We start from the raw sequence: 20124 nt of genomic DNA on the forward strand, positions 1-20124 counted from the left end.
TGGATTAAATCCAATATACACCACAGCTGTGGCAACATGAGATGCTTAACCCACTGCGCCAGGCCAGGGATCGAACCCTCAATCCTTAACCTACTGGACCACACTAGGAACTCCTAGGTACATTTTGCTAAACCCCTCTCCGTAAAAGTTGTATCATGTGGTTGAGTTTTTACATTTCTCTGAGATTTTTTTCCCTCTACGGTAGGTTTCATGTTACTGTTTTTATGTATTGGAATGATTGAATTAGGGCTGTGTTTTAGGAAGATTGATCCAGCATGTACAACATGGGCTGAGTGAGAAGAATGGAAACCGATTTTTTTGAGGCTATTTTAGCAATCCAGGTGAAAAGGAATGAGGTTTAGACAGAAGAGGCTGACTATTGAATGAAGGAGAAGGTGACTATGAGAGGTATTTGGAAGAAATGATAGGTGGGTTGGGTGAAGGCTGCTGCCATTACTCACAGCAGGAATTTCAAGGGAGGCACTGACTTGAGGAGGAAAGATGTGGATTCGCTTTTATTTTTTTTTTTTTTGTCTTTTGTTGTTGTTGTTGTTATTGTTGCTATTTCTTGGGCCGCTCCTGCGGCATATGGAGGTTCCCAGGCTAGGGGTTGAATCGTAGCTGTAGCCACCGGCCTACACCAGAGCCACAGCAACATGGGATCCGAGCCGCGTCTGCAACCTACACCACAGCTCACGGCAACGCCGGATCGTTAACCCACTGAGCAAGGGGCAGGGACCGAACCCGCAACCTCATGGTTCCTAGTCGGATTCGTTAACCACTGCGCCACGACGGGAACTCCTGGATTCGCTTTTAATAACTTGAGTCTAGTTGCTGTGGCGGGCTCAGGTGGAAACACCCCACAGGCACTTGGCACCACAGAGCAGCAGTCAGAAGAGAGGCAGGACTGTCTCCTCAGCCTGATGTTTAAAGCCCTCCAAAATATCCTTGCCAGCATCCTCTCCATCCGCCTCCTCACAGCTAAGCCAGACAAGACTTCTGCTGGAGCGCCGTCACTCACTGGCTCTGCCGAAGAGCATCTTACTCATTGTTCACCACCTACTTCAGAGTCCTCTAGGAAACCTTCTCCAGTCACCCCACTGGAAGTTAGTTACTAGTTTCCTCAATGCTAATGGTCATTTTTTTTTTTTTTAGTATCATTTATATTGTACTTTAACATCCTGTTTGTACATAAGCATTATTTTCTTCCACAAGATTGGAAGCTTCTAGAGGTTGAGGATTGTATTGTAAACTTTTTATTTCCAACATTGCCAGCTCTGTATTTTGCACATAAGTGTCCAAAAACGTTTGGTGGTTTATGGAGTAAATGGAACCAGCTTTAATGTGGTAGTAGTAATACACTGGTTTATTAACATTCTACACCTAATGCCTAACACTATGTGCATTTTCCTACTTATTTTTCTTAAAATAATTCTCATATTATGGGAGGAAAAGTGGAAAACATAAGATGTTAAGTGAGACTCCCCTTTCACTTGTTCTTTGTTTCCCTCAAGATTCGTAAGAGTAATAATATATATCTGACCTTTAACTTCCAACCCCTCTTCTCTCCTGAAATTTGCTGTTGTGTCAAGGTCACCAGTCACCTCCTAATTGCCAAATCCAATGGTAAATTTTCAGCCCCGACCTTACCTGACCTTTCTGTGGTACTCGACACTATGAAACGAGGCCCTCCATCCTCCTTGAAAGGTTCTCCTTCTCTAACCTTTTATGACCTCGCCCTCCCCTAATTACCTTCCTTCATTTACAGGTTCATCTTCCATTAATAAAGGTGCTTCCTAGGATTTTGTCCTTGGCCCTCTATGTAGTTCTTTCATGAGACCTTATTTATACTCATGGTTTCAACCGGTGGGCCTGATCCCTCAGCTGAGCTCCAGACACTTGTCTCTGAGTACTGGAGAACTTCTTTTGATATTGTCTGGGTATCTTTTACTCAACGTGTTCCACAGTGAACTCTTCATCTTCTTCCCAGGAAGCCTGCTATTCTTTCCTTTCCCCCATAAGGCACTGTCTTCTGCCCAGTCACACAAGTGACTTGAGAATCTTCCCTCTCTTGGTCTATCTACCTGCCCCCCACCAACTCAAATAAAAGTGATCAAATGCTGTGTAATTCTTTCTTTTAAAGATGGCTATTTTTTGGGGGGTGGGGTTAAATTTTTTTTCGTGCTTTTTAGGGCCACACCCACAGCATATGGACGTTCCCAGCCTAGGGGTCGATTCGGAGCTACAGCTGACAGCCTACACCACAGCCACAGCAACGTCAGATCCAAGCCTTGTCTGCGACCTACACCACAGCTCACAGCAATGCCGGATCCTTAACCCACTGAGTGATGCCAGGGATTGAACCTGCAACCTCATGGATGCTAGTCAGGTTCTTTTCCACTGAGCCATGATGGGAACTCCTGTGTAATTCTTCTTCAGGTCTCACATCCCTTCCTTTCTTCCCATCTCCAGTACTGCTGTCTTAGTTCAGATTCCATACTTTCTCAGCATGTAACCATAATACTGTCCTAACTCTCCCTCCCTTCGATCTTTGTCCCCTTCTTTTCAATAATGCTAGAACAATACTCTAAGATTAAAAGATCATTAAAAAAAAATTTCTCCCAAGACTAAGCCCTTTCAGTGGCTCTCCATTGTCTTTGGGGTGAGAGATGGTTTCTCTAGCACAGCATGCAAAGCTCTCATGTCCTGCCATCATTCTTCCAGGGTAGAGTGTACCCTGCATGCTATCCATATCAACCTATTTTAAGTTCCTTAAACACATGGTGTTCTCTCACGTTTTTCCTTTTCCTCTGTCAGCGACACTCCTGTCCCCATCAATCTAATTCTCTATGGCCCTGAAGTTCTAGTTTCAGCATCATCTCTTCCAGGAAGCCTTCCCCAGGCTTTCGTGCTTCCTCTTCTGTTTGCTTCCACACATCTTCATCAGCATTAGCTGCACTGTGTGATGTCTTGGTTCACTTGCTTGACTCCCTCCCTGGATTGTAGGCTGTTTGAGGGAAGAGACTCCAAGCTCTTCCCCTCCATCCTCAGTGCTCTACCAATTTGGCACAGGATAGGCTTGTTGTTGTGTATATGAATGATCGTGTGAGAAGGGTATGTGATCAGCAGCAGTGCTGAGATCAGGATTCAGAATCTCATATTCTTGGCTTTTAAACACTCATTTATTTTTTTATTTTTGTCTTTTTTTAGGGCCGCACCCACGGCATATGGAGGTTCCCAGGCTAGGGGTCTAATCCGAGCTTCTGCTGCCGGCCTACGCACAGCCACAGCAACGCCAGATCCAAGCCACCTCTGTGACCTGCACCACAGTTCATGGCAACTCGGGATCCTTAACCCACTGAGCGAGGCTAGGAATTGAACCCGTAATTCCTCATGGTTCCTAGGCGGATTCGTTTCCGCTGTGCCACGACGGGAACTCTAACACTCATTTATTTTTTGGATAGGTAGCATTTTCACAAATTCACTATTTAAAAGGTAAAAAAAAAAAAAAAAAAAAAAAACAGCAAAAAAAATATATATATATTTTTTAACTCCAGCTATCCTTTTCCTCTTCCTGAAGGCAGTCAGTATTATCAGTTTCTTGTGCTTCCTTACAGACATGATATGTGCACTTACTTAGTCATGTATCTCATGAATTAAGGAATTAGTTCAAATATTTATTGAGTACCTAGCATGTGCCGGGTTCTGTGCTACACTCTGGGGATAAACAATGAACAAAACAGATAAAAATCCTTGCCTTTGTGGAATGTAAATTCTTTACAGTCTTTCCTTCCTTTTTAATGTAACATAGATGAGAGGTAACACACACACTGTTTCGACGTTTTGTTTTACTCTGTCTTGAAGATTAATCCATATCAGCACATAAAGACCGTTTCTTCCTCTGTGCCTATTATTTCATTGCATGGGTGTCCCGTCAACTTATTTAGCCAGTTCCCTATTGATGGACATTTAGGGTGTTGCCGATCTTTCGCTGTTACAAAATACTGTAATGAAAAACTTTGTTGTTATTTTACATATGTATATCTTTAGGAAAAATTCTTATGTGTGAAAATGCTGGTTATGGGTATGATATTTGTAAATTTGATGGCTAGTTTCATCCATTGCTTTACCTTTTTTTTTTTTTTTTAGCCGCACACATAGCATGTGCTTTAGTTTTTTATTATGACTAAATCAAGCTTATAGATACATACAGATAATACTGTAGCATATACATATGTGCCCACTACTCATCTAACAGGCGTTGACACCTTCATTGAGGCTCTGCCTATTAGGTGCTTTTATTTTTTTCTATTTTTATTTATTTATTTATTTATTTTGGCTTTTTGCCTTTTCTAGGGCCACTTCCCGCAGCATATGGAGGTTCCCAGGCTAGGAGTCTAATCGGAGCTGTAGCCACTGGCCTATGCCAGAGCCACAGCAATGTGGGATCCGAGCCATGTCTGCGACCTACACCACAGGTCACAGCAACGCTGGATCCTTAACCCACTGAGCAAGGCCAGGGATTGAACCCGCAACCTCATGGTTCCTAGTCGGATTCATTAACCACTGTGCCACGACAGGAACTCCCTATTATATAGTACCTCCTTAACTTTGTAAGGCATTCCAACAGAATGCCATCTTAGACTCAAGAGTAAAAATTTCCTGGAACTCATACCCTGCCATCCTGGAATCACCACTAAGCAGTCTATCTTAAGCCTTAAAAAAAAAAAATAAATAAATATACATATAAAAAAATGTCATTGTTAGCAAAGGGCAGCTTCAGAGGAAAATTCCATTGTGTTATTTTTAGTGTCTGGACTCTGACTCTCAAAAATGTTTATTTTTCCTTCTTCCTTTGCTTAAAAGCAACAAAGAAATGCTATCGCAAGTTGGTAGCCTGTCCTTTTGGAGACTTGTTTTTTATTTGCTGGTGAAGGAACCCAGGAAAATTGAGCCAGGAGCACAGCACACCCCCCTTGTCAAAATAACTCAGTGTGGCTCTCTGGAGTTCCCGTTGTGGCTCAGCGGAAACGAATCCGTGGAGGAATTCATAGGAAGCATGAGGTTGCAGGTTCGATCTCTTGCCTCGCTCACTGGTTTAAGGATTCGGCATTGCCATGAGCTGTGGTGTAGGTCGCAGACATGGCTTAGATCCTGCGTGGCTGTGGCTGTGGCTTTGGCGTAGGCTAGCAGCTACAGCTCTGATTAGACCCCTAGCCTGGGAACCTCCATATGCCGCAGGTGCGGCCCTAAAAGGACAAAAGACCCGCCCTCCCCCCCAAAAAATGCAATTCTCCGTAGCAGGTGCCTATCCCTGACTTGGTGGGGGAGCCGAGACCTTGGTCTGGGTCCTCATGGAGTTGATGAGAGAAACGTCTTCCAGGAGAGGGGAAGCTGTTGATCTCCATAACACTGGGAAACCTGTAGCTGTTTCAGTGGACTTTTGTTGGAATAAATTTCTTACCCTCCCATTTCTCTGCTGAAGATCTGTAACCTTGTTCCAGTGGTAGGTGGCTCTTGCCTCTAATCTTTTTCTTAGGTCCTCAGATACCCAGCAGTGAGGCTTTTACAGTAGCTTATGACTTTATAAACTTAGATGGGAACATAGTCTTAGGCAGGCTAGAATCTGAGATCACGCAGGTGCAGATTCATCCTAAAAGCAGTTATTTTTACCTTCTCTTCCAGTTGCTTAGGCCTTTTACCCTGTTTGGTCTTACAGTATTACCTAATCATCGTAGGGAGAAGAGGATGCATAGGATTCACCCATTTCTCCCTAGACCACACAACCAAACAGAAAAGGATCAAGGAGAGGGAGCTGGCTTGAGGATCAGTGGCCTAAAGCACAAGCCCCTTTTAAACTTGCGGTTGGGGCCTGTAGTATAGGTCTGATCCACACAAAGCTTCTCTCCAGACCCTGGGCAAGCATAGGGTCTCCTTGGACGCTCACTTAATTCTTATTGAAGCCTCCATTAGTCTTGCCAGTTCAGTCTTTTCCCTCTAAGCATGAGGACTGACTTCCTTTGTCTTCTGTTCCTCGGCCCTGCAAAGGCTGCCTTGGCCCTGGGGACAATCCTTGTTCAGATGGCAAACTCATTTTCTCTGTAGCAGTCCAGAGGGACAAGGTGTAATTCGACCCCTCGCTCCACCAGACACTGCTGCCAGGGGAGACAATGAAGAAAGTGATCTTTCTTGCTCCCTGAATAGAACCATGAACCTGGCACCTGCTTTTGTTACTGGCTTCTTAAGTCACTGGAGACATTTTTGCTGTCTTCCTGGGTCAGCAGCTGCTTTGGGGTAACAGTGGCAACTGGCTGTCAGGGTGTCAGTTCTGCCTCAAAGAAGGTGATGTATTTAAGGGGTGCTCCCTTTTATGTCTCTACACCTCTTGTCTTCAGGACTGGTATTGAGACTGCGCAGCTGGGCCTTCACTTCTCCCAGTCTGGGGAGATAGTTCCTTCCTTTTTCCTTCTGCTCTGTCATTAGATCTATGTTCCCGGCAGGTAGATCAGGCCGGGTGTAGGGGGCGATTTCTTTAAACTGGCTGTGTAGATTTAGTGTCACTGACCCTGACGATGTGAGCATTGGGCCGTGTGAGGATGACCTTTGTTTTTTAAGAGAAAGGTTGCCTCAAAGGAATATAGAAGGTATTGATTTCTAGAGGGTTTTGGGGACTGTGTGAACTTCAAGATAGGACTTGTTCTCTCCTTCTGGGCCAAGAACTTTCTCCTCAGCTGAAAGTCTGTTGGCAGACTTGGCTTCTTGTTTCAGGAGTAATACCCTGAGCCTGACTCAGGCAGGCCTTCTCTCCACCTGGGCTCCAGCGTTCCTGAGCCCACTCGAGGGCAGGGCAGGTACTCCTTTTAAACTGTCATCCTGACACCATAGCGTCAGAAGGCCTGAGGACCACACCTCATGCACTGTGGTCTGGACTTGCTGATCTGCCTGCCTTCAGTCAAGTCTCACTCAGCCCTTAGGTGTCTGAGCCTTTGGGAAGGCTGTTGGAGACAGCAAGGCTTTTTTCCCCTTTGTCAGCAGCTGGCCAGAGAGTGTCCATTAGACTGCCAGGCCCTGAGACTTCTTGTCTGCCTCTGTCTGGAACGTAGGGCAGAATCTCTCTTACCACCCAAGGTTACCTCTTGGTTCGCCATTGTGGAACCTCTGAGGAGAAAAGATGAGCAGCCACGAAGAGCACATAGAGGCGTTGGACTCTGGTGCTTTGAAATGCTCTGATTCCGGGGAGCGGCCCCAGGCCACTGCACCCCCCACCCCCCCAAGAGCCTCAGAGTTGGAACCATCACTCACTTCATAATTTTAAACATCCTGTTTTTGTTTAACTTTTATCTGATAAAATGTTATTAAACAATTTCGGTGGTGAAACATACAGAGGAAATGACAGACTAGCATGTGTTGTCTTTTAAATGCACTTAGTTCAAGTGACTATTTTAAAAGTCAGTTGTTCCTACTGTTAGATTCCTCCTGTCTGGGCTGCACTCCTCCCTCAGGTGGGAGGAGGCTCTGATAGAGTTTTACAGGGGCTTTAAGGGAAGGGGCCCTGCTCGTCCCTGGCTGATTTCCCTGACTCTTTTACACCTTGTTCTTTTCAGTACTTACATTCGAATTGTACTGTGTTGACTGCTCTCAGGATCATGACACAGATGAGGTCTTAGAAATCAGTCCAGGGGAGTTCCCATCGTGGCACAGTGGTTAACGAATCCGACTAGGAGCCATGAGGTTGCGGGTTCGGTCCCTGCCCTTGCTCAGTGGGTTAACGATCCGGCGTTGCCGTGAGCTGTGGTGTAGGTCACAGACTCGGCTCGGATCCCGAGTTGCTGTGGCTCTGGCGTAGGCCGGTGGCTACAGCTCCAATTCAACCCCTAGCCTGGGAACCTCCATATGCCGCGGGAGCGGCCCAAGAAATAGCAACAACAACAACAACAAAAAAGACAAAAAACAAAAAACAAACAAAAAAAATCAGTCCAGAGGTTCTTTACCTGTGATTCATTGACCCCTATCCATTTGTGAACAAAAGTTTATAAGTAGGTGAATATGTGCCTTTGCCTAGGGATGGTATCCATGGTTTTCCTCAGATTCTCTCTGTAGTTTGTGACCTTAAAAGGGGGGGGGGGGGCGCAAAAAACAAGAACTAGCATTTTAGGGAATTTCGAGCTTCTGCTCACATATCTATTTAGTGGCAAAGTTGGATCTTGAGATAAACTCTGGAATCCAGGTCTCTTGACTGTATATCCAAAGCTCTTTTCCAGTGTACTCTCTTATCCATACTCTTCCAGAAGATAAAGTAGAATAAAGCCAGGAACCAGACACGCATGATCTGAACTGTTATTTAATGTTTGCTTTTCTCATCCACAGCTTCATTTCACAGATGAATCCAAGGCACCTGGTCTGTTGACCTCCGAGGTGCTTTGGCTCTCACTGTAGTGAGTTGTAGAATCTACATTTGGTTTTGTGTGTACATGTGTTTACTGTATCCCACTGTCTGTTATGCTCTGTAAGCATTAAACTCCCTTTTAACCTTGCACATTAAATGCTTCTTTAAGAAAAGAAGTCATGTGTTCTGTCTCTCATGACTCCTAAAACTTAGGTCTGCACGGAGGCTGGCTGCCTTGTTGGTACTGTTGATTGACGAGTAACAGCAGAGGGCATGAAAGCTTGGGTTGGTTATTTTATTGTCCACAGATTTTCCCTTTCCATTACCTTAGCAGTCATTCTTATTATTTAGTCCGATCTCTTCAAGTAGGCCTACTCCCTTTCCTCTCTGTTTCCACAGTGCTACTTAGTTTCTCCCCCTACATCCAGCCTGCACTGGGAATTTTGTGGAACATGGTAAGTTCTACCAGGTCACTCTGAAAAACTTCAGACCTGGGACAGGAGTGTCTCTCTTAGGAGGGGTTGTTCAGTGGAGTCTGATCCAGTTGTTGCTCCTGGGTACTGAGCTTGGGTTTGGGAAACATAGGTTCTTTCCATGCTATTTCATTCGCCTGATGTGTGATTTTGGGACAGATTGCTTAATGTCTGTCTTTTTCCCATCTGTAAGTGACCATTTACAGTTACTTTCATAAAATCATTTTCAAAGATGTGTATAACAATGCGGATGAACCACTTTGGATTCCTTTCAACAAAGATGCTACAGAAATTTGAGGGTTCTTTTTTACCCCCTAATTATAATCTGTGTAATTTATCCTAAGAGCCTGTGACAACTGGGGGGAGGGTGTCCATCTTTTTGAGGCTGCAGGAGTAGAAGGAAATTTGCACAGCTACTGACATCACTAAAGCAAAGCAAATGGAAAACAAATCATCTGAGTGAAATAGTGCCCCAGAGTGGAAGCACGAGGGTGGTGTCTGGGCTATGATTTCTCCCTCGTTATTTTTGGGGAAGGCCTTGCCCCCCTGAATTGTGCTTTTAGCACTTGGGGAGTGGGCTTGACAGTTTCTGGCGCTCTCTTCTCTGTGCCTTGGACCGTGTTCGTAGGCAGCGTCTCCTCTGTGGGTGGCTGTATTCCAGTCTCTAAACATGACTGCTCTGAGGAGAGTGCAGCATTGCTTGTTTATTTTGTAAAACCTGTCTCATTGCCATGTGATATTTGCCCAAGAGCTCCTGTTGTGGTGACATTCTTGTGGTGAGTGTGGCCCTTTAAAGGTTTCATTCTCGAATGCTAGATGAGCCCCTAACTGGTGTCCTGAGAAGCATTTAAGCCTCTCTCTAGAGTTTAAACCAGAGGAGCAGTAATCCCAGTGGAGCCTGGGCTGGGGTCTGAAGAGAAGGTGGCAGATGAGGTGGCAGATGATAGGCAGGGGCTGCTGTGGTCTCCCGCCTCATTTGCACAAAGGAGGGGCTGGCCTCTCCTGGGGAGGTATTTCCGCTCATTGCAGCAAATGAGGCCGCACAAAGGGCTGTAATGTAATGAGGCTCCTCTGGTGACGTCACTTGCATGTGTGGTCAAAGTCCAGCTCTTGGGGGCTAGGAGAGCAGTGGAGCTCCTGGCTCGCGCTCTCCCTTCTCAGCTGTCACTGCGCCATGGTGCCTACTTGCAGCCACTGAGCTGACGAGGCTGGGCTGGGCATGAACGCTTACAAGTACCAGAAGTTCCTGGAGGGACTCAACAACCTGAGAGGTATTCTAAGGCTTCCGGCTCCCGGCCTTTTGTCCTTGCTGGCTGTGTGAACACTTGCTGTGGGGTGTGTTGTACGGGGTCTTTACACTCCATCGGTCCCTTCGGGGCTTAGAAAGCCTTCTGACTTGGAGCTGGCCATATTTTTTTTCTGTTTTAGGCAACTACATAGAAGGGATAGAGTTTGTAAATGCGATAGTGGGTGATCAGAGAGAATCCTCTCAGCTACTTCAGCCACAGCCTGTTCTTCTGCTTGAATGAGCAGTGAAGCCAATCTGGCCCCTCGAGGTCAGGGCACTCTCTGGCAGGGTGGGCGAAGGGCTCTTGCCACGGGCCTGTGGCCTTACCTAGGTGTAGCTGGGTTCCTGGGCCAGGTTTGCCAGGTGCCTGTGTCTACAGTGAGTCAGAGCCCATCTGGAGAGAAGAGGGAGTCGGGAATGATTGTGGGGGAAGGAGGAAAGCAGGCTGATAGGCCAGAGATGCCATGGAAAAGAGTAAGTCAGTGACTTTAAAGGAGGTGAGTTTTCATGAAAATAACATTTAAAGGGAGTAGTGTTTGCTTTGCATGGTTGGTAAACTCTACACTGATCATAGGGAGATGAGATAATGCAAGACTCTTTTTGGCTATTTATGAGGAAAGTGAATGAAATCTTTTTACTCCCCATTAATAGGTGATTTTATTTCCATATGCCTGGGAAGGTGCTCAAACCGTCCCTCTTTCATCAGCAGTCAGGATTTTGGACCCACAGCAACCATGGGGTATGGAGAGAGTCTAGGGAGACAGAGGAAAAGGGTAAAGTGGCTTTTTTCAGGGTTGGGGGAATGGCAGGAGATCCTGCCAGGGCCTATAGATATGTTACTTTTGTTATCTGTAGAACATTTTCTAAGAGATTATATACACGAAGAGCTTTGTATGCTGCAAAGGGATATACAGCTATAAAGCATTTTTCCGTTAATCTCTATCTTCTCTTCCCTTTTCTCTCTCCCATGCCAGACTTTTTTTTTTTTTTTTTTTTTCAGAACTTCTGACAGCTGGAGCCAAGCCCTTTTAGGTTCGGAGCTCTGAAAGCTCATCCCACATCAGACAGGTCCCAGCAAGAATGAGCAACATCAACTGTTGCTTCCCTGTCAGAGGAAGTGTTGAGAGGACAGAAGGAGTCTGGACTTCTTCATCCAGACTCATGGGGAAGAGATGGCAAATGGGGACAGAAACCAGTGGCTCTTCCAGTTCCTGGGCCTCGTTGGGGACTGGATGATGGAAGGGTGCAGAAATGTACCCTTATCCCATACAAGAGCCCCCTTTCTTGCCCACTTTGCTTCTCTCTTCCTGGGTATATGATGCTCACCAACAGCAGGAGCCTCTTCCCTCCTCTGTTTACAAAACTCACAGAAAGATTGTCCAATTTAATTAACCTTGTTCCTTCAGGAGAAAAGGCTCAGAGTAGGAACCCCAGGCCTCTCCTTGGATGCTGAGCTTCTTAGTATAGTTTCACCTATAAAACTTAGCATGATTCTTCTGATAAAAGGCCAGAGCTTTCTAATGATGGGTGGGTGGTGGAGGGAAACTGTAGGAGGTGAATGTAACTTTTCCTTCTGGTTCCCCCTTTGTCAAGGTTTTAGAGGAGCAGTGAACCACAGTGGGATGGCCACAGCGTATGTGGATCAGGTTTAACAGCGACCTAAGTGGACTCCTGAGGTTGTCAGAAGACCACACCTCTCCTAGCTCTGTCCTCCTCTGCTGTATGTGTCTTAGGAACAAAGCGTAGGTGTGACTGTTGGGGGCACTTCCTGATTTCCTCCCGTGCAACATGCTTGGAGGAAGGAGGCCTTTTTCACTCCCAAAATAGGAGTGGTTTTGGTCCCCAGGTTCCTCTAACTCCCCTGACTTTCTCAGTGGGGCTAATAGAACAAGTAGCTCTTGATTTGATCCTTTCAGGGCTGTCGGGGTTTGAAGTTGCACCCTATGTACAAAAGGTTATTTCTGCTTTTGGAAGACGTTATATTGACACCAGCTTGGCAATCATTTGTTTTCTCAGTTCGCCTATAAAGTCGTTTTTGTCCCTCCTTCCTTTGCCCTGTCTTTACTAGGGATGAATGAATAACATGGCTAGGGATGAATGAGTGACAGACTAGATGTACCTGTCACAGGGAGTGTCCAGTGTGGGGCTGAAATCAGAAAAGAGAAATGGCCACAGCGACAGCAGCTCCCTCTCCACTCTTCCATCCGAGACTCTGGGGCACTCTGCCGTGTTATTTTGAGTCCAAGATGAGCTCAGAAGCACTTACTGCTATGGATATTAAGTAAGAGGGCATAAACACTTAGTTCAGTGTCTGGTATGTGGTCAGAATTCACCAAATGTTCTACCTCTTCTTTCTCCTGTCCCTCCCAGAGACGACTTTGAATCCAGTGAGTCCTTATGCTTGCGTTGGTCCAGGATGATCTGGATCAAGTTACCTTCTGACTGGCAGGTTGTAGCCCTAGTCATGCATCCACATGCTTGGCTCCAGGTCTTACTTGATTCCACTGTAGGTCAGTTATGATAGTTGAGACTGGAAGACAAACCAGTCTTAGCACTAATAACACTAGTGTTATTAAAAATGTTATGCACTCAGCGAATGTTAGTTATGGACTAGGCACTGTTCTGAGCACGTGCATGTATATTAATATCCACATAGCTCTTACAGTTCTTCCATAGTATAGGCACTTGTGGCCTGAGAACAGCGCCATCTGTCCTGCTAAGTAGAATAACAGTGCCTGGAAGTACAGCAAGCAGGCAAGATGGCTATATCATAAAGCCATCTGATGCTGGGGGCCATTCGAAGTAGGAGACAGTACCCAAGTCTGACCAGTGTAGGTGTGGGACACGCTTGGGCACCTTCCTCTGAGGGAGAGCTGCAGTGTGGTGCTTTGGAGTGAGGCTAATAGACCTTTTTTCTCCACACTAGCCTTCTTGAGCTGTGTTCTCTTTCCTAATCCTTCATTCGCTTTTATACACTGAATAATAGTCTTTATAGCAGAAAATGTATAATATACAGCGGTTTGTCCTGTTCATTCAAAGAAAGCATCTGATTACCTCCCTTCTCTCCTGGAACCTGAATCTTTTTCAGGTGGAAGAGGTGCCTGGAAAGAGGACATGTGATTGCTTCGGTTTAATCCTGTAATCATTTCTGGAGCGTTGCTGTAGGTCTTAGACAGATATTCCTCCAACTCTGAGTTGCCAGGCCAACATTTAGACACAAACCATGGCTTTTGTCAAACCCTCTATGGGTTGAATTTCACTGTGTCCCTTGATGATAGTCACTGGCTCCATCCCTTCTTCATTTCCCTGGTATCTTTGTCTATTCCAGAGGGGCTGACAGAAGCAGGTAATTGGCTCCCCTCTTCATTTACTTACTGACTTTTTCTTGACATAGTTCGGCTTGCAGCCATCCTTCCATTTAGTGGGTAACTGTTGAGGGGAGCCCAGAGGCAGAATAGAGACATTGTGTAAGTCTTGAAGTTCCCATCTCTAATTTCCTGTGAATCTTTGATGCATTGATGCCAGGATTGGGGTGCAATATATTGCATTACTGCTGTTTCCTTTGAAAAGCTTTAACCTTTATTTGTCAAGCTTGCCAAAAGCCACAGCCATTGAATGATTACTGCCCAGATGGACCTCTTCTATGGGCATGACAGGTTGAATTATTGGCCCAACCTTGGCAGAGCCCAGGCCTGTGCTGTGACTGGTAATTAGGGATTAATTAGGGAGGCAGAGAGGTAGGTGAAGTAATGAGAAAGTGGTTCTTTAGCCTTTGCTTAAATTTTTTAAAGTAAACATACCCCAGCATGCCCATGTACCTTCCCCCTTCTCTTCCTGTGCGTATATATGCTATCCTGTTCCCTCTGCCTGGAGTACCACTGTCCTTTTCTCCTTGTGTTGAACTTCTGTTTATCCTTCAGTGCCAATCTTCCTTTCCTTCATAAGTTTTTTTTTTTCTTTTTTTCTCCTCCCTCCCTTCCTCCCTTCTCTCATACATATTAGTATTCTTTTTTCCTTGTCTGTGTTGCCTCAGCACTTTAAACATACTTATTTTAAGGGTGTCAGATTATGGGATAGTTATTTTATCAAACCTTTGATTTTCCTGCTAGTCTTTACTTCTTGGGCAAGTTTCCTGTAACTTCTGTAAGCCTTGGTTTTTTCCATTTGTAAAATGGAGATGATAATAGACTTTATTACCTCACTAGATAAACGAGATAGTAAATGTTAACGTCTGGCATAGAGTAAGAATCTAGATGTTAGCTCTGCCATTGCTAAAGATCAGAATTCTGTCTTGTTTATTCTTGTATCTTCCTGACCAGCATGGTACCTGGCAGAAATTAAGCATTAAAGAAATATGTGAAGAACCGAATTGAACTAGACTCATGTATCTAAATGTTCTTCAGTAGTCACTCCAGGAAGTTTAAAAAAAAAAAAAAAGTACTCAGAAAATGATGCCCATGCTCTAAACACTTATGAAATCCTTTTTGTAGTTTTTCTGTCAGCACCAGATGATGATTTCCCTAAGAACCTTCACACTCATTTTATATTCATAACTAATTTTTGGTCAAAAAATGACATTATCCAAGTTTGATTCTTTTGAAACATTAAATCCCGTCTCAAAGAATGAAATGTACTGCTCTGGAAGACATTAGAAAGATGGTACTACTAGTCTGCAGGCAGTTCCAGAGAAGGGGTTCCACCTGTATTTGGGGGCAGTGGTAACATTGTTGAATAAGGGAATGAGGTTGAGGTGACTCCTGAGAAGGCACACACTCATCTTTGGTTCTCTTAAATTTTTTTTTTTTTTTTTTTTGTATCTTTAGGGCTGTAGCCTTGGCATATGGAAGTTCCTAGGCTAGGGGTCGAATTGGAGCTGGAGCTGCCAGCCTACATAGACCACCACCACAGCAACAGCAGACCCAAGCTGTGTCTGCAACCTACACCACAGCCACGGCAACACCAGATCTTTAACCTACTGAGCAAGGCCAGGGATCAAACTCGCATCCTCATGGATACTAATTGGGTTGGTGACCACTGAGCCACAATGGGAACCCCTGGTTCTTTTAGTTCTGATTTGTCAAGTCATCTTTCTCATTACATCTTTACTTTGGGCACCCACTCAGTTGACCAGCCTAGAAGCCTGTTCCCTGTTGGCATGTATGGGCTAGCAGGATAAGCCCTTATACCCTGACATATGCCCTTCCCAAAGTGGCCTTGTTGGGGGGAGGCTTTTATCCCCCCTCTTCAATGTAGCTAAAAAGAACTGTAGGAAAAAACGTAGATTTTCCCCTGTCGTTAAATTGATGCACTGTTGCCTTATATAAGGAAAGCATAAAGAATCAAAAACCAAAGGTCACCAAAATCCTATCACCTACAGATTACTTTGTTCATATTTTGTTGTATTTCCGCCTAGTCTTTTTCTCTCCTCATATAATGTGTTTTTTGAAGTTTCTATTGTGGCTCAGCGGGTTGGGGATCCGACTGGTATCCGTGAGGATATGGATTTGATCCCTGACCTTGCTCAGTGGGTTAAGGATTAAGCTGCAGATGCAGCTTGGAACTGGTGTTGCTGTGGCTGTGGTGTAGGCTGGCAGCTGCAGCTCGAATTCAACCCCTAGCCCAGGAACTTCTCTAAGCCTTAAAAAGGGAAAGAAAATGTTGTGTTTTTATATGTTTGCTGTCACTGTAATGTGGTTATCTGTCCAGCACTTTATTATTTTGTGAGTGTTTTTTATGCCTTTAACTATTTATCTACAATAGCATTTCTTAACAGCTTTATGGCATTTCGTCAAATGTAAAGATTGTTGTTTTAATACTTCCCAATCGTGGGGTGTGCACATTTCTAATTTTTCAGTGCCATAAAAGATAATGAACATGCTTGTAAATACACTTTTCTGTGCATCTCTGATTATATTTTTAGGATATATTTCTAGAAGTTGAATTACTGGTCTTAATACATCCAGTGCTCTGGATATTGTTTTTAACTTTATTTCACTTTTAAAAGCTACTGAGGATACCTGTAAGTCTTTGAATGCCCCTCTGATAGTTCTTGGCCCTTGCCCTCTGGGGACAGCCCTGTCTTCAGGCTTCATTACCAGCTGGTTCAGATGTTTTATTATCCAGTTAATTCCATCTTGGGACAGGCGCCAAGTGTCTCTTTCACTGAGTCAGCAGCTCCCACATGTCATCATCACATCACTGCACTGTCTTACTCTGAAGCTTTTTCCCCAGCAGCCTCAGGCTTCATTGATAAATGGCTTCATTGATTCTCCCAACCCTAATACCTTTTTGTTTTGTTTCAGGAGAGATCCATAATGTTGATCTGGAAACTGTAGTACCAAGAATGACCTAATTGATACTGTATAGAAATCCCACATTGGAACCCCAGATTGGTGCAAGGTTGAGATTCTCTTTTTCTTTACCTGTTGTTACTGAGATAGCATCTAGCTAGTAAATTGGGCTAGCTTCACCTGATATAATAGGCTGACAAACTCTACTTTGTCATCGCCATTGCTTGTGGGAGGTGTCTGCCTCAGGGAGAAACGGAAATGGTGCTGTGGGTTTAAATCAACATATTACAGTCAGGTGCACATCAGCTTCTGTTCCTCGGGACTGACCACCCTTAGGAGGATTATTCTGGACGTGATGACAGTACAGTCTTGTTTTTGACTTGGAGTTGACATCTTGGAGCAGACAACCGATGATAGCCTGGGGGTGTTTGGATATTACCTTGAGGACAGAGAGGAGGAAGACACATGTGGGGCTTTGTGCTCAGGGGCCAATGAGAACATCCTGACAGCATCTAGGATATGGGAAATGGCTTGAGTCACCTACAGGATTGCATCCTTCCCAATGAGAACTGTCTGCCTCTCCCATTCCCAGAGCCCTTAAGCAAATCTATCACAATGAGGTGGTTCTTTTCTCTGCAAGGAATCTGGGAGTCTGCATACTTCTAGGGTGAGGCTTGTCAGTATGTTTTATAGCACTGTGCACCTACTAGACCCTCAGTGTTTGCTATGCTTTTTGGATGCTTGGCAGTTCTGTACTGTGAAAGTTCATCCCCTCCTTAATTGTATGTTTTTTAGGCTTACTACATATCACTGGGCTGGAGAGGAGCATTTTGTGCTGCTGGTTTGTAATGTGGTGAATAGGGAGTTCCATGGTGTAATAGCACTTTAGACTCTCAAATGTGTAGGGATAGTTCTGTGGCTTTGTTTTGTTTTTTGTTTTTGTTACAACTGGAGATGAGTGTTATATTCTCCCCCTTTCTCAAAGAGCGAGCCTGTCTGCTAACAAAGTATAAATTATTATTCTCCCTCCATCCTTTGTCTTATGTTTTGTGGAAATTGGCAGTACTGAAAGGTAAGGTTCTTGTCTGCACTATTCTCCCACAGTTTCTTTTGGCTCCTTTCCTTTAGAAACCCCAGGCTTGTCGTCCTAATTGGGTGTGTTCCTCACAGTGGGGATGGTCCCTCTGAATGAATACCCATTGCTAAACAGCATCTTTTGCTCATTGACGGGTGGCAGGAACCTTTTAGACTTCCTGGTTTGATGTATTTTGAAGATCATTGTTTTACAATTTATCAACTCACTACTTTGCTCTCTGATAGTGTTTCATGCTTCCTGTCTCTTTGACTGGAAGTCCCCCATATCCGCCTCCTTCCTTCCTTTCACTGAGAACCTTCTCTATGCCAGACCCTGTACAAGGCTCTGAGGATATGACAGTCCCTGTCCTTAAGAGGTTCTCAGTCCTGTACACAGCCTAGTGGGGGTGGAGCAGGTGCTATTAGAGAAATATGGACAAAGTGCTGTGAGAACAGACAGAGGTTGAGTCATTTCTGGGGGAAGCATAGTGGATGATTGAGAAGACTTTCCAGTGGAATTGGTTTTTGAGTTAGGAGGAGCTTACCAGTCAAAAAGGGAGAAAGGATGCTGTGGGGAGACAACAGGGTGTGCAAAGAAATAGACTCACGAAGCTCTCTGTTTCTTCTTGGGGAGGTGAGAAGTGTCACAAAGTAGGAAGCTGGAGATGGGGGGTAGTTGTTTTGGCTGGAATGGACAGTTGAGTCTGTTATAAAAGGCTAAGGAACAATGCAGGTAGTGGGGGCACTAGAGGGAGTTCCTGACGTGGCGCAACAGAAATGAATCCAACTAGGAACCATGAGGTTGTGGGTTCGATCCCTGGCCTTGCTCAGTGGATTAAGGATCCAGCGTTGCCGTGAGCTGTGGTGTAGGTTGCAGATGTGGCTTGGATCTGGCATTGCTGTGGCTGTGTTGTAGGTCGGCAGCTGTAGCTCCGATTAGACCCCTAGCCTGGGAACCTCCATATGCCGAGGGTGCAGCCCTTAAAAAAAAAAAAAAAAAAAAAAAAAGAGGGACACTAGGTATTTTTAAGAGGAATGATATAAATGCTCAGGGGTTTTGTTTTGTTTTTGGTGAAGAAGTATAACTGTGGCAGAACAGTGGAAGGTCATTTATGAGGGAGTAAGGCTGCAGCTAAAGTGGGGCTATATGTACCTGATTTTGTCAAGGATAAGAGAAGAGAGCAGGTGTGTGAAGTCCTTCTAAAAGAGAGTTTGGTTTTAGAAACAGATTTTATGTTGAATTGTAGCCAGCATGGAGATCTTCTTTCTCCCACAGCTCAAGTTGAACCTGGCCCTCGGTTGTACAATGCTCTGTGCTCAGGTTGGTGTATTTCCTAGGACTGAAGTGCCAGATGATGCACCTCAGCATGAGGCCTCTTGACTAGCCAGTGACCGGCAGCCCCAGGTGTCTGTCAGTGATAAGAGGGGGAGAATAAGCCCATTTAGGTCTGGGTGGGACTTTTGTTTCTTTGAAATTCTCTGGGCTGCAGGGCTTCATCTTTACATGACTCTGCAGAGAGAGTTGATGTGTTGACTTCATTTGACACCATTGATCTCATCCCTGCCTGCTTAAAATATTCTCTTCCGTTAGCTTCAACGAGGGCAAGTCTTGGTTTTCCTTTACCTATGTGATTGCATTTTGTCTGCCTTTGCTGGATCTTTCCCTTCTTCTGACACCCTCTCGCAGTTCCTAAGGAGTAAGGCAGTGGGGGCAAGTGGGAAGAACGTGGGTTTTGCTCTTTTCTTTTTCGGGCCGCACCTGCAGCATATGGAAGTTTCCAGGCGAGGGATCGAATTGGAGCTGCAGCTGCCAGCCTTCACCACAGCAGCGCAGATCCAAGCTGCATCTGTGACCTGTGCTGCAGCTTGTGGCAATGCCAGACCCTTAACCCACTTGAACCTGCATCCTCATGGATACTAGTTGGATTCTTAACCCACTGAGAACATGGGCTTTGGCTCTAGGCTGGGTTGGGTTAAAATCCAAGTTTCAGCATTTATCAGCTGAGTGACTTAGGCAAGCTACTCACTTTGAGCTTCAAATTTTTCATCTGTGAAACAGGGATAATAATATCTCCCATACAACATTACGAGGGCCAAATTAACGGCGTAGGTAAAGCTCCTAACACAGGGCTAACGCACAAACATCTGACACAAACATAGCTGGCATTATTATTAGTCTGCTCTTGACTTTTTTTTGTTCTAGCCAGTTCTTCTGGCTTCAGCTTTTCTTTTAAATTGCACACTCCCACGTCTGTCTTCTACTAATTAAAGTCTCTGAAAAAAAAGTTTAAAATCATAATAAAAACCATTTAACATGAAATCTACCCTCTTAACAAATTATTACATGCACAGTATTGTTAGCTATATGACCATTTGTTATACAGGAGGTCTCTAGAACTATTTCTTTTCTTTTCTTTTTTTTTAAGGGCCACACCTGAGGCATATGGGGGTTCCCAGGCTAGAGATCTAGTCAGAGCTACAGCTGTCGGCCTGCACTACAGCCACAGCAATGCAGGATCCGAGCCACATCTGTGACTTACACCATAGCTCATGGCAATACCCGATCATGGCAAGGCCAGGGATCAAACCCGCAACCTCATGGTTCCTAGTTGG

General features: G+C 44.9%; 1 protein-coding gene across 22 annotated transcripts in view; it reads left to right on the forward strand.

Moving 5' to 3' along the window:
- Nucleotides 1-20124, forward strand: part of MACF1 (microtubule actin crosslinking factor 1) — a 357817-nt gene that overhangs the window by 58316 nt on the left and 279377 nt on the right. For 5 of the 22 annotated variants that reach the window (XM_084963969.1, XM_084963988.1, XM_084963974.1 and 2 more), the window contains exon 1: nt 9983-10130. The exons of the other annotated variants lie outside the window; for them this stretch is intronic. In XM_084963969.1, the coding sequence (XP_084820095.1) occupies nt 10079-10130 (52 nt within the window). In that variant the 5' untranslated portion in view covers nt 9983-10078. Of the gene's footprint in view, nt 1-9982; nt 10131-20124 lie in introns of those variants that run through there. 22 annotated transcript variants of the gene reach the window in all.

The sequence above is a fragment of the Sus scrofa genome, chromosome 6 (genome assembly GCF_054392235.1).
Source record: "Sus scrofa isolate SSC_HxYL_T2T_F1_AM1 chromosome 6, Sscrofa_HxYL_maternal_Yorkshire_Landrace_v2.0, whole genome shotgun sequence".
In the NCBI taxonomy this organism is placed as follows: domain Eukaryota; kingdom Metazoa; phylum Chordata; class Mammalia; order Artiodactyla; family Suidae; genus Sus; species Sus scrofa.